The 23115-nt window shown below is 42.4% G+C and overlaps 1 protein-coding gene across 3 annotated transcripts; it reads left to right on the top strand.

Moving 5' to 3' along the window:
* Positions 1 to 228: 228 nt before the first annotated feature.
* Positions 229 to 23115, top strand: csf1ra (colony stimulating factor 1 receptor, a). Of its 3 annotated transcripts, none has more exons than XM_061685266.1 (23): positions 229 to 366; positions 1412 to 1527; positions 2752 to 2867; positions 6023 to 6310; positions 6393 to 6680; positions 6771 to 6907; positions 6988 to 7153; positions 7242 to 7443; positions 12983 to 13098; positions 13189 to 13300; positions 13982 to 14181; positions 14461 to 14552; positions 14639 to 14765; positions 15106 to 15210; positions 15318 to 15428; positions 15519 to 15681; positions 16094 to 16176; positions 16258 to 16361; positions 17425 to 17547; positions 17623 to 17734; positions 18890 to 18989; positions 21438 to 21549; positions 22077 to 23115. In XM_061685266.1, the coding sequence occupies exons 3-23, from the start codon at positions 2816 to 2818 to the stop codon at positions 22233 to 22235; spliced, it is 2952 nt and encodes a 983-aa protein (XP_061541250.1). In that variant the 5' UTR covers positions 229 to 366; positions 1412 to 1527; positions 2752 to 2815; the 3' UTR covers positions 22236 to 23115. The 3 variants fall into 3 exon arrangements, with proteins under 3 accessions (XP_061541250.1, XP_061541252.1, XP_061541251.1); XM_061685268.1 differs by having other exon boundaries at positions 1412 to 1523; XM_061685267.1 differs by lacking the exon at positions 1412 to 1527.

The following is a 23115-nucleotide window of genomic DNA, read 5'->3' on the forward strand; positions in this document are numbered from 1 at the left end:
CACAGCTGGAGAAGCCTGTAGGCAACTATAGTTCTGCAGAGGAGGAGGCCGTTCGTTGCACCTCCTCAGTCTATTCATCTTGGAAGAATTTGGCCTTGATCTGGCAAATTGGAGCAGGGTCATTAATTCGTCAAGCATAATGTGCTGAACCGCCACTCCCCCCACTCCCTACACAAACACGCACACATACGTAGTCCCCTCCCCCAACCACTTACTTGCCTCAAACATTTCATGTTTGCTGTGTGACATGAGTGGCGGAGACAGTGTAAAGAAGCAGGAAGAAGACACGAAGCGACTGCTGCTGATGTTCAAAAAGGGACACTGGCATTTTTATCATCTCGTCTGCCAGGCTTAACACAACCACTGGTGAGTAATTTTTGTATTAACCTAAGTTGATGTCACAATAGCTGAGAGCATTATATTATGAACCATGGGCGAATTAAATTTGGCCTTTACATCCTTAGTCTTCATCTTTTATGGACTGCTAATAATAGAACAAAAATTGCGTTAAGAATTTGGATAATTTCTGTTGCGGCTATTCTCTTCTTGAAATACACAAACCACTGTAAACCAAATACAGTTTGTACTTTTTCCCAAATGCTGATTACATTACCAAGCTTAATTTGCTGAAACGACACAGTTCTACTGCCTCAGTCATGGATGCATATTCCATTTGGAAAACTGCATTGAACCCTCCTTTTGTGTTATGAGTCAAATTGACCTGTTTGCAAATTAAAAAGGATTTTAAAAACATACTGTTAAGTGGCTGTATTTTTAAAAATGTTTCACTTTAATTACACACACACACAGATGTATACATAGTGTCGTGAAAAAGTATTTGCTCGCCTTCTCAAATTGTTATATTTTTGCATACAGTAATTTCCCCACTTTAATGTTTAAGATCAAACAAATGTAAATGTCAGACCAAGATAACCCAAGCAAACATAAAATGCAGTTTTGAAATGCTGATTTTATTTATTGAGGGTAAAAAAACAAAAAACAATTTAAAGCTACCTGGCCCTGTGAGGAAAACGTAATGGCCCCCTAAACCTAATAACTGGTTGGGCCATTCTCAACTGAAATCAAGGGTTTTCTATAACTGCCAATGAGTCTTTCACATCTCTGTGAAGATATTTTGCCCCACTCGTCCTTGCAGAACTATTTTAATTCAGCAGCAATGGAGGATTTTCTAGCATGAATGGCCTTTTTAAGGTCATGCCACAGCAATGCAATCAGATTGAACTCTGAACTTTGACTAGGCCACTCCAAAACCACTTTTAATTTTGTATTTTTTTAAAGACATTCAGAAGTTGACTTGCTGGTGTATTTTGGATCGACTTGGTTCTTGCTGCAGAACCCAAGTGTGCGTCAGCTTAAGGTCACAAACTAATAGCCGAACACTTTCCTTCAGGATTTTCTGCTAAAGAGCGGAATTCATGTTTCCATCGATCACAGCAAGTTGTCCAGGTCCTGAAGGAGCGAAGCAGCCCAAGACCATCACACTACCACCTCCATGTTTGACTGTTGGTATGATGTTTTTTATCTGAAATGCTGTGCTACATTTACGCCAGATGTATTGAGACACATACCTTCCAAAAGCTCAACTTTCATCTCGTCAGACCATATAATATTCTCCCAAAAGTCTTGGGCATTTATGTTCTTTTTGGTCAGCAGTGATCGCCTTGAAAATTCCAGTTGTTGCCCAGTCTTTTCCTTATTCTTGTCATTAACACTAACCTTAACTGAGGAAAGGAAGGCCTGAAGTTCTTTAGATGTTGTCCTGGCCTCCTTTGTGACCTCCTGGATGAGTTGTCGCTGTGCTCTTTGGGTAATTTTTGTGTGCCGGCCACTCTTGGGAAGGTTCACCACCATTCCATAATTTCTCCATTTGTGGATAATGGATCTCAGTGTGGTTCACTGGAGTCCTACAGCTTTAGAAATGGCTTTGTAACTCTTTCCAGACTGATAGAAATCAATTACTTTATTTCTCGACTGTTCTTGAATTTCTTTGGATAGTGGCATTTTGTTGCAGCTTTTTGAGATCTTTTGGCCGACTTCATTTTCTCAAACAGGTTCTATTTAAGTGATCTCTTAATTGAACAGGTCTGTAGGTAATCAGGCTTGCTTGTGGTCAGTGAAAATGAACCAAAAAATGGGATTAGCCACAGTTAATGGATGATTTAACAAGAAGGGGGCATTACTTTTTCACACAGGGCCATGTAACTTTGAAGAACTTTTTCTCCATAATAATAATTTTAAAGAACATTTAAAATATGAATTTAATGTTAACTTGGATTATGTTTGTCTGATATTTACATTTGTTTGATCATCTTAAACAAAGTGCGCTAACTAAGCAAAAATCTAAGAATTTGAGAAGGGGGCCAATACTTTTTCACGGCACTGCATATCAGGCTGGCGCTGTGGTATCGGTGCATACAGTGGCAGAGAATTTATGAGTACCAATATTATACCCGAGTACAATACTGGTTTCGGGTATAACAGGAGAGTTAAGGTACGAGATATAGATACTTACTTAAGACTGCCTCATTATATCCAACAAAGGTTATTTTATTCTTTGATTCCCCTAACTTTTACAAACAGATGCTTTCTGGAAGTTCTGTATATTTGTTGGGTTGAGTTCCCTTTTGAAAATAAAGCACAGGCTACATTATGTGGTCAGAAAAGAGAAGTTAACGAAGGCGACTCAAATTGCTGCTGGTGATGTGGTTTTGCCTCTCTCGCACGTTGCAGACTAGAGTGTTGTGTTGCACTCACACACATCCACACTCAATTGCTGCTTTGGAGTCGGCTCAGGATGCAGTCGCTCCTCACTCTGCTGCTGGCATTTGTGGTCTCCGTCGCCTCAGGTAAGGCTGGGAAACAAGTCACAATTTAAGTCATTTTCCTTTAAAACCATTTTAAAAAAAGTCATTTTGGGGGGTGCATTAGGGTTAAGCATCTTTCCTTATAACCAATCCCGATTTATTTTCTGTGGGATGCTGTCCCAATAAACTGACTGTCTTCTGGTAGCTATAATAAATTGTTTCCGGTGTCCTTGTTGTGATTAACTGCCATGATTTTGTGGTGGCGGAGGGGGCTCCTAAGAGGATGTATATAGGATTCAACTGCTTGAACTCTAATTGCATTTCATATATTAGTGTTAGAAAACAAACTCCTCTATTGTGCCATGTTAATTCTAATTGACTGAATTTGCTTTGCTTTCCACTGGATTACTGTATAATATGTGGATGTGGGGGCAGGTCAATGGAAGTTTGAATGGAAAGCATGTATGGGTGGGAAAGTCCCAGAAGAAGAGTGTTAAGGCCTGAATGCTGATTGATGTGTCTCTCAGTCACACATCCAATGCTGGGAATGTGCCGAAGAGAAAAATCCTGAACATGGAATCGCAGCTAGTTTCAGCCTCTACCTCTGTATCCAATGCTTTCTGCTAAGTGTTTCTCAAAACACGCCGGTTCGAAGTGACCAGCACAGAGTTTGGAATGCTTGCTAGGCACCCATAGCTGACCACGTTTCTTCCCCTGTCGATTGACTTTGCCTTTCCACCGGTCACGTATTCCTTTTTCACTTGGAAAGCCACAAAAAAAAAAACCTCTTGCTGCTGCCTCAACCATTTGTACAACCAAATGCCACACGATAAAGCATCGTGACATCGTTAAGTCATACGACAGCAAATATAAGAGACGAAGACCGGAAGGCGCGGGATGCAAAAAGCAGAAGAAGCATTCTGCATCATATCGATTTAACTGCTGTATATCTGCTATATAATCCCTTTGAAATGGCTGTGGTGGTTTGTAAAGGGTTTCTAGAGTTATCAAGAATGTTTTTTTTTTTTTATCTTTGTCCTCTGACCTTTAAAGATTCAGAACAAACTGTAATTCAAACTTTAATAACCCTGCATGGAGGAGGTGTTGATTCTACATAGTGTGAGAGTGCAAGCAGGCGGCAGTTGGAAGGTCACCAGAGTGTCACTCAGAGGCTAAGGCATGATTTGAACCTTCGGGACCCTCAGCCCAAAAACAGAAAGACAAACTTAAAGTGCATTCCACTTAACATATGACAATCCTATCTCAAATATTTATTATATAACCATTATTTTTTTTAGATGTTAGAAGAAGGTCTGCTATTGTGTTTAAATATTAACTGCAGAGTTCATTATAATGCAAATGTTAAGCGCTGGAGTTAAGGAAACTGCAACTTGAAGCCATGACTGGAGAAATGACAAAATTAGACCGTTATTCACAGTTAGTCCATATGACAGTTGAAACACACAGTCTGGTACTGAGAACTCACTAACTCAGTTCAGGTTTTACAACGGTGCATTTAACCAAATGTCTTTTGTCCCTGAGAGGCATACGGACTCCCCCTCTGTTTTCTTGAATTACAAATGAATGTGTAAACATGTTTTAAATCCAAATACAGTGGACTTACAAGGGACCCAACTTCCAATTTCTTTAAGATACAAACTATCTTTTAGGCAATTTGTTTTGTCTTGAGTTGCGTGCAAGAGTCATTGATGGTGTAGTGGTACACTCGCCTGACTTTGGTGCGGACAGCGTGGGTTCAGTTCCCACTTAGTGACAGTCTGTATTATATGTGCCCTGTGACTGATTTGCGACCAGTTAAGGGTGTAGTCCGCCTTTCGCCCGAAGTCAGCTGGGATAGGCTCCAGCGAACCGCGACCCTAACCAGGACAAGCGGTGTTGAAAATGGATGGATGGATGAGTTTGCGAGCAAGAATTTGAGTTACAAGCGCACAATGATGGCAAGAAACTTCACAGCAAGTAGCAGCTTGGCAAATTGTGAACAATTCTTCAAAGTGCTCACTTCAAGCTGTTAGTGTAAAACTAAACATAAAACAGAGATAATTGCACATTGTGTATTTAACCAAGCTATATAAGCGTCTTACAAATGTCCACTAATTTAATGTGAACAGACAATGCAAAACGAAACCAGCAATGATGTCGCGGTAGTTTGATGGAACGGATATTTGAAAACAAACGGTGCGGCAATACATGTGAACAGACATAACACCAATCACAGGTACATATTCTTTATCCTCTGTGGAAAAACAACAAATATAACTGCAGCCTACTAACTTACTTGGTTGTGACTGTCTTCTTTGTATATTGGATATGGCTATGTTATACTTCCCCTGGTGAACAAGGTACAAACACGAGAAGGAGCAGCACAATGTCCATTGAATTAAAGCATGAAATAATGACACACAAAGTGTTTAATTCTTTACATTCTATTTAATTGTTATGACTGGCTGTTTTTGTGAAGTACATAACTGTAGATTGCTATTTTTCCTCTTAAAAAAACACGTGACAAAATGGTTTGGTGGTGTTTTTTTTGGAGGGAGTCGAACTGATTAATGGCTTTTTCATTCATTTCAGTTGGGAAAGATGGTTTGAGAGCCGAGTGTTTTTAGTTACGAGCTTGGTAATGGAACAATTCAAACTCGTAAATCAAGGCACCACTATACTGCAACGCTTATTGCAGCCTTAAAATTCCCTTATTTGTTAAACATGACTCAAACTAACAATATGAGCGCAAATGAGCAACTGTGCATTGCAGTGCATTCTGGGACTTGTATTTTGAACAGAACATATGGTATAGTGTACTATAAACTTCCCATTTTAGACAGATATTCAAAACTGCCTTGCTGTCAAAATAAAACCAAATTGCTTCTCTCTGTGTGTTAGTGGTGCTAAGATCAAATTTAAGCATAAGAACTCCTAAAACCTCTTTTAAAAAGGGTCTGGATATTCCCATGGTCTCAGTGTCAATCATTTAATAAATACAATCCTTTCAAATGCAGTGATAGGGATTCAGGCTCCATTTATCATTATCCGTAAGTACCTTCAGAACATAAACAAAGACATAGTCTTACATTATTTTAAAAAAACAGTAGTGTCACAGGGTGACGTTATCAAAGAGTTCATTTAAGAGCTTATTTGACGATTTCATAACTATAATCATGGATCTTCTTCTTACCCAGTGGAGTGGAGGCGTCCGGTGATCCGGTTAAACTCAAAGGTGGTCTTGAGTCCTGAGGTGGTGGTCAACTCTGGCACCCCTCTAGATCTGAGGTGTGAGGGCGACAGACCTGTGAACTGGCAACCCAGGCTGGCCAAACACAAACGCTACATGTCTAGGGGGAGAGGAAATGTCAGCATTTTGAAAGTGGCGCATCCCTCGGCCCAATTCACCGGGACCTACAAGTGTTTTTACATAGGTGGGACACAGCATCATAATCTGACCTCATCAGTTCATGTGTTTGTAAAAGGTGAGCTCCAGCACATAAGTGTCACCCTCCACCCAGGTCAATGCTGGTTAACGATTCCAATCCTTTGCTCTCCCTATGCCAGATCCCAGCCGTGTCTTCTGGACCAGCAGCACCTTGCTGAGGGTGGTGAAAAAAGAGGGTGAGGTTTACTTGCTACCCTGCCTCCTAACTGACCCAGGCGCCACAGATATCAGTCTCCGCATGGAGAACGGCACCACCGTTCCGCCTGGGATGAACTTCACTGTCTACCGGCACCGTGGTATTCTCATCCACAGCCTCCACCCCAGCTTCAACGCTGACTACGTATGCACGGCCAAGGTCAACGGAGTGGAGCGCACCTCCAAAGCGTTCTCCATTAACGTCATCCAGAGTGAGACCACTTCAGGGTTAACAGACCAAAACTCTCAGTTGATACCTGCAGTCTTTTTTGGACTAATTGTATAATTTGGTCCTTCTATAGAGCTCCGCTTCCCTCCATATGTGTTTTTAGAGACTGATGAATACATCCGTATTGCTGGGGAGGAACTTAAAATCTCCTGCACCACACACAATCCCAATTTCAACTACAATGTCACCTGGATATATACCACCAAATCAGTTAGTATGATCCATGCTGGGAATTTCTCTTGGGTTTTATAAAAATCATGAACTCCTCTTTGTCTTTCTGTTGTCGTCAGAAACCCACCATAGAAGAGAGGGTCCGCTCCAGTGGAGAAAATCGTCTGGACATACAGAGCATCCTCACCATCCCTTTTGTGGACCTTGCAGACACGGGCAACATTTCCTGCATCGGCACTAATGAAGCAGGGGTGAACAGTTCGACAACATACCTGCTGGTTGTAGGTAAGCTACGAGAATAGTCACCCATGGATGCATGATTCAGACTAAAAAGATGCTGTCAGGAACTGATTCTTGTGAGTCATGTATGCAGACAAGCCATACATCCGACTGTTGCCCCAACTCTCCCCGAAGCTGACCCACAAGGGTCTTGCAATTGAGGTGAACGAGGGAGAAGATCTGGAGCTCACTGTGCTCATTGAGGCGTACCCCCACATTGTGGAGCACAGCTGGCAAACGCCAACATCTCCTAGCACGTCTGCACAGGAGAACAAGTTCATCCGGTATAACAATAGGTGAATTTAGAATACATTTCCTTTGAACATCCATTATTATTGGGTTTATAAATGCAGGGGATAGAGGAGAAGCATCTTTAGCTTTGGTACATGCATGCTCAATTCCAGTACAGTGCATTGTTACTGTACTTAAACAGATTTTCCAGGTACACTATATTGCCAAAAGTATTCGCTCACCTTCCTTGACTCAGACATGAATTTAAGTGACATCCCATTCTTAATCGATAGAGTTTAATATGACATCGGTCCACCCTCTGCAATTGTATCTAAACTCTCCTGGAAAGGCTTTCCACAAGGCCTAGGAGTATGTTATGGGAATTTATGACCATTTTCCCAGAAGCGCATTTATGAGGTTACATACTGATGTTGGACGAAAAGGCCTGGCTCTGTTTCTGCTCTAATTCATCCAAAAGTGTGGTTGAGGATTGTGCAGGCCAGTCAGGTTCATCCACATCAAACTCTCTCATCTGTCCTTATGAACCATGATTTGTGCACTGATGCACAGTCATGTTGGAACAAACTGTTCCCATAAACTTAGAAATCTCCAAAATATTAGCCCCGGAGCTCCAGGAAAAGAACCTCTGAATGCTTTAGCATACCAAGAGATTTTGGACAGTCAAATCTTTTGGGGATGATCCCTTCCTGTTCCTAAATTTCCGTGAACTAGTGCACAAAGCAAGGTCCATAAAGACATGGATGGGAGAATTTTGTATGGATCAACTTTACTGGCCTGCACAAAGTCTTGCCCTCAACTTGATAGAATACCTTGATTGATTTCGAGTGGACAGTGAGCCAGACCTTCTCGCCCAATGTCAGTGTGCGACCTCACAAATATGCTCCTGGAAGAATGGGCAAAAATTCCCATAAACTCACTCATAAAACTTGTTGAAATCCTTCCCACAAAAGTTGAAGCAGTTATAGCTGCAAAGGTTAGACCAACATCACATTAAACCATATGGGTTTAGAATGGGATATCACTTAAAATCATGTTGGAGTCAAGGCAGGTGAGTGAATACTTTCGGCAATATAGTGTCGCTGTACTTTATATCAATATTTACTTTTGTGATACATTTTTACTTTTACGCCTTACATTTCAACACAGATAGCTGTACATTATTGTCCTTACTTTGTCAAAAAAAAGAAAAACAAAAAAGCTTGCTACTTATTCAACTTCGGCACACGATGACACGATATAAACAGGACTGGTAGTACCAGGGATTAAGATCTTGACTGAAAAATCGGGGATAGTAGCAACATGGAGGAACGTGAACCAGGGTGCATATATGACGATGCAGCAACAGATTTGGGGATGCAAGATATCGGCGATCCATGGACTTATTTAAGATAATTGTTTTGTTGTCGGCTCCAACAGCGCTCGATGAGGAATGCATTGTCTTATGCCAGGCTTGAGCACAAACTACTGGCATAAGAACATTCAGCATCTAATCTGAAACAAATTTGTACAGACAAGGTGTATTTTTTCACTTATCATTAGCTAATTTTGCATTTTTTTGTTAACCATTTCCCTACATTTTTAAACGCATTTTTATAGCATGTACAGTTGTTGTTGTTTTTTGTCCTATTCGGCTGTTAGGTCAAGCAGAATGGAAGATCTGTTTCCCTTTTATGCCGGAACAGTTTTACTGTGTCACATTGGTTTTTTTAAACTTCCGCTTTGGTTTCTTAGTATTTTAATTGAGGTTTATTGAGAATGAGAGTTGAACAGAAAATAGTTTCTAGAAGGGAGAGAGAAACGAAGACAAAAGACAAAGCACTAATTGTAAACGGGATGAGAAAAGTAAGTCATTACATTACCTACAACAATGAAACATTAAATATGAGTGTTGCATGGGGCTGTAGTGCTACACCCTGTGAGGGAAGGACAGGACAAGCTACAACAGGACAAGGAGAGGAGAATAAGCATGCAGGACAAGGGTCGTGAAGTGTGGTGGGATTGACTATGTAAATTATAAAAGTCTATAGGACGAGAGTATGAGTGAGGGGATACACAAGCAATTCGCCTATTCATGAGTTACCACCGAGGCACCCCGACAACTGGCCACCCGGCGGGGGCCACAGGGACCCAATGCCAGCCCCCCAGCCAACACCCCCTGCCCCCACCGCCCCACCCAGAACCGCAGCACCGACCCCGGGTCCCCCCCGCTCACCCCCCCCCCCACAGACACACACATTCCCGCCAGTACCCGCTCCTGAGTGTGGGAGGTGGACCGCCCCCCAAACCAGGCAGGGACAACAACAAAACAACGCCCCACCGCCACCACCAACAGCCAGAGTATCCACTCCAGCACCCACGGAACATGGGCGGGTCACCATCACACTACCAATACTCTCCGGGAGGTCATCCTAGTGGTTCCCCCGTACCCCCGAGATTGGGAAGGAGTGAAGAAAATCCCGCCCCCACAGACACTGGAACCGCCAACACAGGGACAAGAGAAGAAGCCCCCACTCCATGCATGTGTCCTCTCACCATGCAAACTGATCTAAACTGTGTGAGAAAAGAAAAATAAATAGATAAATAAATATAATAATAATAAAACAACAACAACAATCTCGACAACAAAGAATACAAAATTCAAAAGTGTACTTTCAGCCCAAACGAAGAGCCCCAACCAGTCCCAGAGGGAGGGCCATGGTCACTGGACCAACATCCCCCCCACCCCTCACCCAGCACGCCCAACCACCGCCACCACCCACCACCACCCAGCCACCAACAGGGCCCAACGCAGGAGCTAGCCGCCACCCAAAAACGGCCGTAGCCCGCCAAAAGCGAGCTCATGTTAAGTGCCCCTTCGTGAGCAAGGACTGGTGAGGGTGCCAAGAGAGGGGGGGGGAGGGGGGGAGGGGGGGAGGCACTCCACAGTCCGATAACCGAAGGGGGGTTAAGAGGCTAGACTCGGCCCGACCGGCTGGAAGACTACAGAGTAAAGGGGGGCAGCCCCTCCCCACCTTAAAGCTAATTCCCCTTTGTCATTGAGAATGCATTTCTGCATATTTATAATCATTGGCAGGAGGCATTGAAACATCCTTTCCCCATTTTGCTATTGGTAAGTGTCCTTGAGATTAATTTGTATACTTTTGGAAGGACTTTTTTGTTTTGTGGGAGTAGTACTACTAGTTCTACTATTTTCTGAACAGAAACAGGCAGTTCCAAAGTATTCACGTGTTGAAATTTTTTTTAAGATTGTTATTTATAGTGTTGAAGGAAGTTACCACCTATAATTTGGAATTCTTGGAATAAGATTTCATGTAACATGAGTGAATTATTTTTGTAGCCGGTCACTTCCACTTTCTTCCCATGTGCTACAGTAAAGGGGTATTTTGTTCATCTCAAAATTGGAATTGTGCCAGACTGGGGAAGAATGATATGGTGCTGACTGAGATTGTGTGGTTTCTAGACTTTTCCATCAAGCTGATAAAGTGCCCGCAATAATCGGATTCTTAAAACAATTGTGGCGTTTCGGAAAGTTTGGTCTGTTCTAGTTAGTACTAATAGTAGTAGTTTTATTGCGGCTTTGTTCGTATGGCTTTTCATTAGGCCTTTATCTTTGATCTCTATCATCATTCTGAAAAATTGTGGTTCGAGCATAGACCAGTAATGTTTATAAAACTCTTTGGAAAATCCATCATTGCCTGAAGCTCTACCTGTTGGCATATCATTTAAGGCCTTATGCAACTCTGCAAGGGTTAATAAGGCGTCTAAAAACTCTTTACTTTCCGTTAAGTTAATTGAGGGACCGAGACATCCCTCAATTAACTTAACTGAAAAAAAGTTTCAGTCATTTTTTATTTTGCTTTTTTATTTCTCTTTTTCCCTCAGTACGAGCACTGTGCAAATGAATAAGAGGCAAACAAAAGTTTTGTGTGGAGTGATGTTTTTCTCCAATGTGCAAACTTATTTAAATGGGTATTGTACATAATTGACTTGCATTACATTTAAGTGTCTTTACTGTTTGAGTGTGAGTACTGTATTTTCACGACCATAGGAGGCATCGTATTAAAAGGTGCAGTCTCAGTTACGGGGTCTATTTCAGTATTTAACACATACATAAGGCGCGCATACGCTATCTTAAAACATACGGTAGCATGCATGCACGCTAAAACAATGTTTTTAAAAAGGCATTTTTTGATCAATCCTCATCCACAAATTCATCAAAGTCCTCATCTTATATTTCCAAAAAGAACAGCTGGGCAAATTCTCCAACAAACACGCCGGGTTCCCTCTCGTCATTGTCAGAGTCAGTCTCGTTGCCGGGGGGCTGTTCAGCAATGATGCCGGCTTTCGCGAAAGCTCGGACAGCAGTCAAAGCAGATACCTTAGCCCAGGCATCCACAATCCATTCACCTATGGTGGCGTAACTCGCCCGGCATTGCTTCCCAGTCTTAGTAAAGCTGTGTTCGCCATCTGTCCTCTTAAAAATCACCATACGTGGCAGTTTCTGTCCATTACCATGGCAACCAAGCACAACAGTAAAAGCCGACTTCTCGTGCCCCGTTGTGCGTATCGCTACCGTGGTGGTCCCCTTCTTCTCTACAGTGTGGTTCACCGGGATGTCGAAAGTGAGTGAAAGTGAGCGGCACCTCGTCCATGTTTGTGATGTGGTTGGGCTGGATGTGTTTGTCGGCAATCTTTTTACTGCAGTAGGAGCGGAAGATGGCCAGCTTTTCCTTGTAATCCGCCGGAAGTTGCTGCGCCACGGTAGTCCTTGCCCGGATGGATAAATGGCGCCGTTTCATAAAACAAAAGCACCAAGATGGACCTCCTTGAAAATGTTCGATTTTAATTTCTTCTGTAAGCGTTATTTCCCTCAGTCGAATGGTGACTGTAGAGACGCTTGTTTCTGTGGAAACTCAGCTTCGTCTTCTTGACTTGGCGAAGCACGTTTTCCTGCTTCCTCCACTTGCGCACCATGGATTCGTTTATCTTTAATTCTCTCGCAGCTGCTCGATTCCCATGTTCCTCCGCCTAACTGACAGCTTGGAGTTTAAACTGTGCTTCGTAAGCTTGTCTCTTCATAGGTGCCATTTTCGGGGGTCCTTAGCCAAACCGATGTTGTTTTGCACAATGCACACAATCCCGGCGCTACTACCTACTGGGGCCGTGGCTTTAGCGTCCTGCATCACGCACCCTTCCCCCTTTACTTCCGCATGCTGTCCTCAGCCACGTCCGCTTTTCCTCTGTATAAGCAGCGTGTCGACAGGAAATGCTCCCAGTCAGTCAAGCGGTCCAAAAAAAAAAAAAAAAAAGTCAAGCGGAGCGCTCCTCACACAACAACATTTATAGACGTTGGAACTCGGTGCACACACAAGGCGCGCCACATTATAAGGCGCCCCGTCCTTTTTGGAGAAAATTTAAGACTTAAGTGCGCCTTATGTTCGTGAAAACATGATACCTTTGCCACCTTTGTTCCCAGGTAATGAGACTACTGAAAGCCAGAAGTTCTGTTCTATATCGATGTGGAAGTGCAGACCTTCTGAATTAGTCACAATTAAATTCCTCTTCCTTTATCTCCCCTGTCAGATACCATGCGACATTGCAACTGAAGAGAATGAATGCTCAGGAGCAAGGTCAATACACCTTCAATGCACGGAGCGACTTGGCCAATGCCTCCGTCACATTCCAAGTTCAGATGTATCGTGAGTGACGTGTTCAGCACATTTGGTTTAACTCCCTGGTCCCGACTTTGTGCTTTATGTGGATTGCAATTGATTTCCTCTCACTGGCAGAGAGACCAGTTGCCATGGTGAGATGGGAAAATGTGACTACTCTGACATGCACGTCCTTCGGCTATCCTGCCCCTAGAATCATCTGGTACCAATGTTTTGGAATACGCCCCACGTGAGTGTCCTTCCCAAGTGAAAAACAATGTGTTTTCATTCAAATATGCATTCTTTAACGGATGGCAAAAATGTGGTTCCAAAGGGCAGCAGTAGTTACTAGCTAATCTGAAAGGACTTGGGCTTTGGAACAGGTCAGTCACAGTTCGGCTCATGCTGTGGGCAAAAGTAAAAAAAAAATAATAATAATAATAATTTGTTTTGGAGGGATGCTAGTCTGCTTTCTGACTGCTGTTGAGGTGCCAGATAAAAACTCATCCATCTATAACTCTTCTGTCCAGGGTCACTCAAGGGATGGAGTCTAACCCCATTGGCTCAGTCAGGAATTGAGTAGGAATTGATTGCATACTAGTTGTATGAAAACCATGTTCACAACTACCACCAAAAGTCTGTTAAGAAAATTCACCAGTTAAAAAATATTTTATTTATTTTATATGCCCTGCGATTGGCTGGCGACCAGTTCAGGGTGTACCCCACCTCTCGCCCGAAGATAGCTGGGATAGGCTCCAGCACGCTCGCAACCCTAGTGAGGATAAGCGGTACGGAAGATGAATAAATTAATGTATTTATTTTATATGATGCCAGTTCTCAACTACACTTCCTTTCCATTACAGGGAATTTTGCTCAAAATCCTACTAAACACTGCCATAATCTAACTTTAAACCTGTTTGCATTGAGGCAGGTGCAATGAAAGCAATACTGGGCTGCAGATGGCCACCCCATTGCAAGCTCAGACAGTGGAGGTTCAGAGGGAGGAGTACGGGGCGGTGGCAGTGGAGAGTGTTCTGACCGTGGGACCTTCAAGCCGGAGGATGACAGTGGAGTGTGTAGCCTTTAACCTCGTTGGAGTCAGCAGCGACACATTTGCCATGGAAGTGTCTGGTGAATATCTAATCGAAAATGCCCTTCTGAGTTTAGGATTTTTTTATCCGAGTCATGAGGACGTGATTTAGACTACATTTGATGTTCTGCATTAAAAAAATATCTTTATTTCTCACAGCCAGCTGTTTACTTTGGAGCTTAATATTCTCTTTTCACGATATTAATGACCCATTCTCAAAGCTATTTAAGCACATTTTCTACAGATACATATTCGAGAAACTGGATTTTGTAACATAACATTGTCAGTCACCGCGACTAAATCTTTCTTTGGTTATGCAGACAAACTTTTCACCTCCACCTTGACCGGATCTGCAGGCATTCTATCCATCTTCCTTGTGCTTATGGTGTTTGTCTTTTACAAATATAAGCAGGTAAAGTGCAAGTGACAATATGATGGCAGTTTAAATGCAAATGCAGCTTCATTTAAAACTATTCTTCCCCTTCCTACCTTAATTAGAAACCCAGGTATGAGATCCGTTGGAAGATCATTGAGGCAAGAGATGGAAACAACTACACCTTTGTTGACCCTACGCAACTGCCCTACAATGAAAAATGGGAGTTCCCACGGGACAAACTCAAGCTAGGTTGGTAGCATGATTTATGTGAAATAGTCTAATAGAAAAATTCCAAAACACCTGCAGATCCAAAAGAAGAAATTTATTGAACATCATGCCTTTACAAAGATAGCATTGTTTAAATTTAATTTACACTGTCAGAGAGGTAGGTATTCAGTCGAAGTTTAAGTTTCATCATTCGTTTTTGAGAGGTGTTTCAAATGATTACTACTGTAAAGACAGAATTCTGATTGCATTGCATCTCAGTGCATAAGTATACTGCAAATGATGATTATCATACCGGAGTTTCAGGCATTAATATAATGATGAAAGGTGTTCCAAAGTCATGAAGTCAGGTCCAACTTTGCAGGAAAGATCTTGGGTGCTGGAGCTTTTGGAAAAGTGGTGGAGGCCACAGCCATCGGTCTTGGAGAGAGAGACAACGTGATGCGTGTGGCTGTGAAAATGTTAAAAGGTGTGACTGTTAATTATTGTTCCAGAAAATATAATAAACACAATCATAATTTTCATGTGATCGAGTCAGCAACGGCGGACTAATGGCACTGAGTTGTTTGTTTGAAGCCAGTGCCCATTCTGACGAGAGAGAAGCTCTGATGTCAGAGCTGAAGATCCTGAGTCACTTGGGACACCACCAGAACATTGTCAATCTACTGGGGGCCTGCACCTATGGCGGTAACATGTTTTCTACATTGAGTAATATGCGTGCAGCAACAGTACAGGTTTTAGTTCAAATGGTCTTAATGTGGCGTGGTTCCTCTTCAGGACCTGTGCTGGTAATCACAGAGTATTGCGGCCTTGGGGACCTACTGAACTTCCTCCGCCAGAAGGCAGAAACATTTATGAGCTTTGTCATGAACATGCCTGCCATAATGGACAGCTCCAATGACTATAAAAACATCTGCAATCAGAAACTTTTCATAAGAAGGTACGCCACCAAGCACAATGGCAACAATGATGGAGTTTTGAACCTTTAATCCTTGAACCCTAAAGTTTTGGGTTGTGAATCTGAGTATCAGGGCTTCGTCCATAGAGTTTACGGGTTCTCCCTGTGCTTAGGTGGGGTTTCTCCAGGTAGTCTGGCTTGCTCCCACTTTCTAAAAACATGCATGTTAGGTTACCTAAAGACTCTAAATTGTTCTTTGGTGTGAATATGAGTGTGAATGGTTGTCTATATGTGCCCTGTGATTGACTAGTGACTAATCCACAATGTACCCTGCCTCTCGCGCAAAGTCCTGTCTCATCCCGGTTTTGGACCTGATTTCTGTTCAATTTCAAGTTGATTTCCAAATTGCTCTACCTCGAGTTCCACAAGATTTTGTGACTGTATCATCCTACAGTGACAGCGGAATCTCTAGTGAGTCTTCAAGCAGCTACTTGGAGATGAGACCGTGTCAGCTGTCAAACAGCAAGCCATTACAAAGTAACATTGTTATTTTTTAACGTGAATTTTTCCTACAACAGAACTTCATTGTCTTGCTCTCATGATGGGACTTGTGCCTAGACGCAGTGTGCGAGGAGACTGGAGAATGGCCGTTGGGCTTGGATGACATGTTGAGGTTTTCCTACCAAGTGGCTCAAGGCTTGGAATTTTTGGCTGCCAAAAATGTGAGTCATTTTTTTCAGTTTGATTACCGAACTCATCGCAGTACAGAATCAGCTCTTATCAAAGGGCTAAATGATATACAGTTGAACACTGACTCGGGAAAGGTGTCAGTTCTTGTTGGATCTCAGTCCAGCGTTTCATAAAGTAGATCATAACATACTGAAGAACAGATTGGAAACCTGGGTAGGACAAAATGGAAAAGTCCTTAAATAGTTCAGGTCCTACCTGGAGGAAAGGAGTTATTTCATAACCATTGAAAGTTATCAATCTGGTCGACTGACAAAACCATATGGAGTCCCTCAAGGGTCAGTTTTTAGACCCCTTCTGTTGAGCCGGTATCTGCTTCCCTTGGGTCAAATGCTTCAGAACCATATTGTTGGCTATCATAGCTATGTAGATGACACACAGTTATATCTAGCACTGTCTCCAGATAACCACAGTTCAATTGAGGTGTGGTGTCACAGTCTAAAACAAATGGATAAACTTAATGGATAAACCAAAGTTTCCTTCAAATAAACCACAACAAAACAGAGAGAAATATTTTTGGCAGTAAAGAAAAGAGGATTGCTGTTAGTAAATATGTGGAGGCACTCTCTTTAACCAAAGACAAAGTCCAAAACCTTTGTGTGCTGATAGAGTCCGACCTGACTTTCAGCAGTTATACCATATCAATCACTAAAACAGCCTTCTACTAGCTGAAGAACATATCCAGAGTGAAGGCTTGCAGATCAGGAGACGTTCATCCATGTTTTTATCTGAAGTCGACTTGACTATTGTAATGTTCTTCTGACTGGACTCCCCTAAAAGAGCATTAAAATTCAATTAACCTACCATGCATGTTTTTGGGATGTGGGAGGAAACCGGAATACCCGGAAAAAGCCCACGCACGCAGGGAGAGAACATGCAAACTACAGACAGGTTGGGCTGGGATTTTAACCCCAGTCCTCAGAACCATGAGGTAGATGTGCTAACCAGTCTTCCACCGTGCCGCCATATTGATATGTTTAAAAGAAAACTCTAAGTAGTATTGCTGTTCAATGAGACAAGCTGCTTTCTTGTGTGCAGTGTATTCACAGAGACGTGGCTGCTCGAAACATCCTTCTGACGGACCACAGAGTAGCCAAAATTTGTGACTTTGGCCTGGCACGGGACATCATGAGTGACACCAACTACGTGGTGAAGGGCAACGTAAGGGCACATTTGTCAACCTAATTTCCATTGGTGCACACATTTCAATGGATTTGGGATCTTGTCTGTTTGAAGGCACGTTTGCCAGTGAAGTGGATGGCTCCAGAGAGCATCTTTGACTGTGTATACACTGTCCAGAGTGATGTGTGGTCCTATGGAATCCTCCTGTGGGAGATCTTCTCTCTGGGTGAGATGACACACATCCAAACCCACACACAGCCAAAAGGTGGCAAAAGTACTCACACTCTGCACTTAAGAACCTCTACTGTACAGATTCTTGTGTAAAAAGACTGGTCGATATTATTGATTCCACCCCTTAAAGGGGATGTTTGCATTGTTAAAACTGCTAACAAGATTGAGAACAAGATGAATGTAGCCTCACTTCATTAATCCCAAACCTTCGACTCTCTGACTAAAACTCACCTCTCACTAACGTGTATGAGCAGGATTCTCAAATATGCATGGCCATTCAAAATGATATTATGAATTATTATTATTATTATGAAAGTGCATAGTCGTGATACATTCTGTAGTCACTGAGAAAATTTTAAGTTAAATTCCGTGTCCCTTTTTGAATCCTTTTCGCTACCATACGCCTAGTTGGCAAACGAGGGATGGGCATTTTTATATTTTGCAGTGTTGGCTATTCCGCAACACCAGGATGAATGACTGGTTACTACATCTGACACACAGTTCAGAGGTTGTGGGTTCAAATCTCACCCCCAGCTTTCGTATGCGGAGTTTGCATGTTCTCCTGTGTGGGTTTTCTTCAGGTAGTCCGGCTTCCTCCCATACTGCAAAAACATGCATGGACGGTTAATTGAAGACAGTACTGTAGGTGTGAATGTGAGTGTGAATGGTTGTTTGTCTAATTGGATGGCGACCAGTTCAGCGTGTACCCTGCCCTTTACCCAAAGTTAGCTCCAGTACACTTGCGACCTTAGTGAGCATAAGCGGTACAGAGAATGAATGGATGGTTATTCCGCCATAGTTTCAGCAAAGCTCCTGAAGCCCAAGGTAACAGGAAAGCGTGAAGCTGCTGAGGTGCGCTCACGATGCCACTAGCAAATGATTGACACATTGTCAGTCACACCTTCTGTTTCACATAGGTTGTTTTTCCTCTGCCACGCTGATTTCTTAAAAACACATTAGTGGTACAAGATGGGGCCATAGTGTTTTTTGTTTTTGTTTTTTTTAAACAGATCATTTTACTCATGTATTCCTGTCAGGTCATACTGAGAGTTTTAACAAATATGACAATTTTTTTCAATTCATACACACACACACACTCACACACAACTTACTCTGATTACGTGTTGTTGCTGTGATTGTGCTCCACCAGGTAAGAGCCCTTACCCCAGCATGGCTGTGGACTCCAGCTTCTACAAGATGGTGAAACGAGGCTACCAGATGTGTCAGCCAGACTTTGCTCCACCTGAGATGTAAGCTCCCCCTCCTTTCCAGTTTCACCTAGAATTGGCTGGTTGGGTTGATGTTAGATGGAGATGGGTTGAGGGAAGTTGTTTGGATGATAGATAGGGTGTCAAACTCATTTTTGTCACGTGCCACATTGTAGTTACAGTTACCCCCAGAGGGCCGTTATGACTGTGAAACCATATAAATGTTCAATCGCCACAGGTGCGGTTTCTGATATGGGCAACTGCCGAGGGCAGCATTCTGTGGGGGGTTGCACTCCCCCCGTCCCCGCTGATGATCGGCCAAGGGCCGCAATTGACTGCCATCGCACAGTATGCCAAACGGTCCAGGACCACCTCTGATGGCCTCATCATATTATTTCATATACACAACAAATTGATGGATAACTACTTAACTAACTAAGGATAATCGTTTGTTTAGTTACTGTAAAAAAGTGGTTTGGTAACAAATTCTTGCATTATTTTAACGAATTTTATTTATTACATATGACAATTTGAGGTTTTGGTACATATTTTAGCTAGAATCATGGAGCTTGACACAGATGGTTTGCTTTCGCGGGCCACATAAAATAATGTGGCGGGCCAGATCGGGCCCCCGAGCCTTGAGTTTGACACCTCTGATGTACAGGATCAGATGATGGATGATAGATTGCTGTGTGGATGGCTAGATTTACAATAGACGACAATGTATGAGGATGATTGGTGGACGGACTGTGAGTTAAAGCAGGCAGCGGAAAATACAGAAGAATGTGTGTTCCTCTTGTGAGTGTGTGAGTCTGAGGATGTACTTATTTTTTGCGGATGTCACACCACCCCGGAATAATTGTGCTGTGGACACAGTACAGACTAAATGTGAGTCAGTTCCCAATCATATGTTCTGCCTGTGTGAGTCAGACCTCAGTTATGCTTGTTAGCCACATGATCGCCATGCTGGTAAGCCATGGAACTGCTATTTCACGGCAGAAAAAAAACAGACTGAGGCAGGGAACAAATCTCTCGTCCAAGCATGTAAACACTTCCTTGTAGTTCCCCTTGTTATGATTGCAACTTCAACTCTTGCATACTATACTGCTCAAATTTGACACATAGTGAAATTTGACAACAAAAATTCCCTAAATGTCATTCTTTGACCCCAAATTTGAAAATGAAAATATGTTTTTGAAATGTCGTTCTTTTGTACGGGTGTTAAAATGTTTGTGTGTCAAATTTGACCTGTGTCTACTAAAGATGGATTTTAGATTTAACAGTGGATTAAATCAAGGAAAAATGGTGCGAATCTTGAAACTGTAAAATTACATACCATAAATGAGTGCATTTATTATGGTACAGTGGTAACAGTATTCAGGGGGGAGCTTGAAGCACTACTTTTTTACCCACATTTGCACAGGTTCCCGCAGGAATATGCACGTGTTGTTGTTTGAAGGTGTATGGGCAAATCTTGAAACAGTGAAAGAACATAAGCATGATCATACATACAGAAACAGAATAGAAGTCATACAAGCTCAGCAACACTCTGGCCAAGTTGGGGTCAAATCGGTGGAGCATCTTGTCGAAAGTCAGGCCTTCAAAGTAAAAGCACGGCTCCATGGTGGCTTGCTTAGCAGTCACACTCAAACTATTTTGTGCTTGTTTACTGAATGCAACTTTTTAGTAAGCCACAATGCAGCCCAAGGAAGTGTGTTGAAACATTTATTATATTGTGTGCTTTTATTTTGAAAGTCTGTCTTTTGACAGGATGTGTTAATGTTGCCGAGCAAGCCGGGATGGTGATCGCCTTGAGTTGTTAATAAAAGCTTGCATTGTGGAATTTGACAATTTACGAAATGCTTCGGATGAACGTATATCAATCCCAGGAAATAAATGGCAATATTTTTTTTGTACGAAAACCTCGCGGATGTATGAAAACTGGGACAAAAGTTAGCCGAGATTTTTTTTCTAACTGAATCATACGAATAGTAGGGCTTGGAAAAACCGAGGTTGCACTAGATGTCAAATTCAAACTACTAAGTACAAGTTTAGTTTCCCCCCTCAAAGTAATCTAACTAGAGTCCAACACACTGTCCAGCCTTCTCTGCAAGTATTCTTCCAGGATCCTCCGCAGCTTGCCGTCATGGCCATCTCGATGTCGTCAGTGTCTTCGGCCAGGAAGTGTCAGATGCTCAGGGCATTGTTAGCAGGCACGTTGTCCTGATGAAGAGTTGCCTGGCTAAAATTCTCGCCTCTTCTTGCGCACTGAGCGAAGCAAACACCGCAGGATCGTCTGGTCCACTTTGAGGGGGAAAACTCGTAGTTTGCACTTTGGGTTTGTGACAGGAGTCCTGAAACTTTTCTCTACACACCTTTTATGTATGCATGGAGAATTAACAATGTAAGTCACTGCCCCAAAGCCTCAAAACAAACACCTTAAAATATGATCAAAAATGAAAATCCCCCCTTTTCATTCTTTTGCTCCAGCTATGATATCATGAAGATGTGCTGGAATCTGGAGCCCACCGAACGTCCCACTTTCAGCAAGATCAGTCAGATGATACAAAAACAGCTCGGCGAACAAGCGCAACAGGAACAGGTGAGCTGTCTGCAGCAGGATGGGAACATCTATTTTTCGATAAGAATATGTAACCGGGCAGTACGGTGGACAACTGGTTAGCACATTTGCCACACAGTTGTGGAGTTGGGGGTTCGAACCCGGGCCTTCCTGTGTGGAATCCATCTTCCTCCATGTTAGGTTCATTGTAGGGCTCCAAATTGTCCATTGGTGTGACCGTGAGCATGAAACCTTGTTTTTCTATAAGTGCCCTGCGACCGGCTGAGATAGAAAGCAGTACAAAAAAATGTATGTATGGATGAGGGATTAAAGCAAAGCAAAGCAAATTTATTTATACAGCGCATTTCATACACCAGGTAACTCAATGTGCTTTACACGATTAATTGATTAATTAAATCAAGTGTGCTCTCAAACCAATCCGATTGCCGTTCCTTTGAGAAAACATTTTGAGTGTTTTTAACAGACACTGACATGAGAAACAAAAGTCATGTTTTCTTTGTGTTTTTTTTCTTTCCAACTTCACCTCCTAAACTCTGTTTGTCCCACAGTTAATTTATCAGAATGTGCAGCAGCAGGTCACGGAGGCCGAAGAGCCCGAAGAGTGTGACCAGCCCAAGTGCTGTGACACCCCTTGTGAGCAGTCTTGTGACCCCGAGGAGGAGGAGGAGCAGCCTTTGATGAAGACTAACAGCTATCAGTTTTGTTGAAAATCCTTGACGAATGAAGTGCCGTCTGTAACCTCCGCTCCCGTCAACAAAAACTTCAAACTTATAGACATGACTGCAGGAAACGAGCTTTCATGCTTCCTCCTTGACTGTTTGTAGCTCTATCAGCTCAGGAATCATTCAGCTCCATAAATCCGGAAGACAACATAAAAATAATATTGTACACAACAGTATGTTTTTCCCACGGGAGTGAACATCTGTATTTTATTCCACAGCGGTCGAAAACAAACAAATGACGACTGTGTATAAAGTGCTCAGCCTGTTTTTTTTTTTTTTTCTAGTGCGTGCAAATGGACTGTGAAGGAGGCAAAGAATGATGACGTTGTTTTTGCCCTCCACGCTTTGGTCATAGCAGGAGCTCTTGTGACACGATTACAGTAGCCGTGGCTTGTCGGCAACATGTGATCGCCCCACTTAAGTCAAATGCATTCTCCACAGGTTCAGGGCAATGCAATACATCTGAACTGCGCATGGCAACCAATGGATCCACCGTAGAATAGATGACTAGTGTTTTATGCTTGACAATGTGAATGTTGTTTTGTGTTTTTCAGACCTTTTTGTCCATTTTCTTATAGAGTTCCATATAATCTTGATTTTTGACCATATGTAGGAGTCAGCCTACACTGCCAAATGTATAAAGTAACATAAGCTATGAGAGATGTGTATGCCACACTGTATTTCAAATGTGCGAAATTAATGATCATGTATATATCTCCTAGTGTATATCAAGAAGTATCTTTATTTTAGGATTTAGCAAAGGTTGTAGTGAATGCATAGTATACAAGATGTGTGGTTTTGTGCAAGTGAGACAATCTTTGATCATAATAAAATCTTTACACTGAAACTCCAGTGTGAAGTTTGT

Source organism: Phycodurus eques, chromosome 9 (assembly GCF_024500275.1).
Source record: "Phycodurus eques isolate BA_2022a chromosome 9, UOR_Pequ_1.1, whole genome shotgun sequence".
In the NCBI taxonomy this organism is placed as follows: Eukaryota; Metazoa; Chordata; class Actinopteri; order Syngnathiformes; family Syngnathidae; genus Phycodurus; species Phycodurus eques.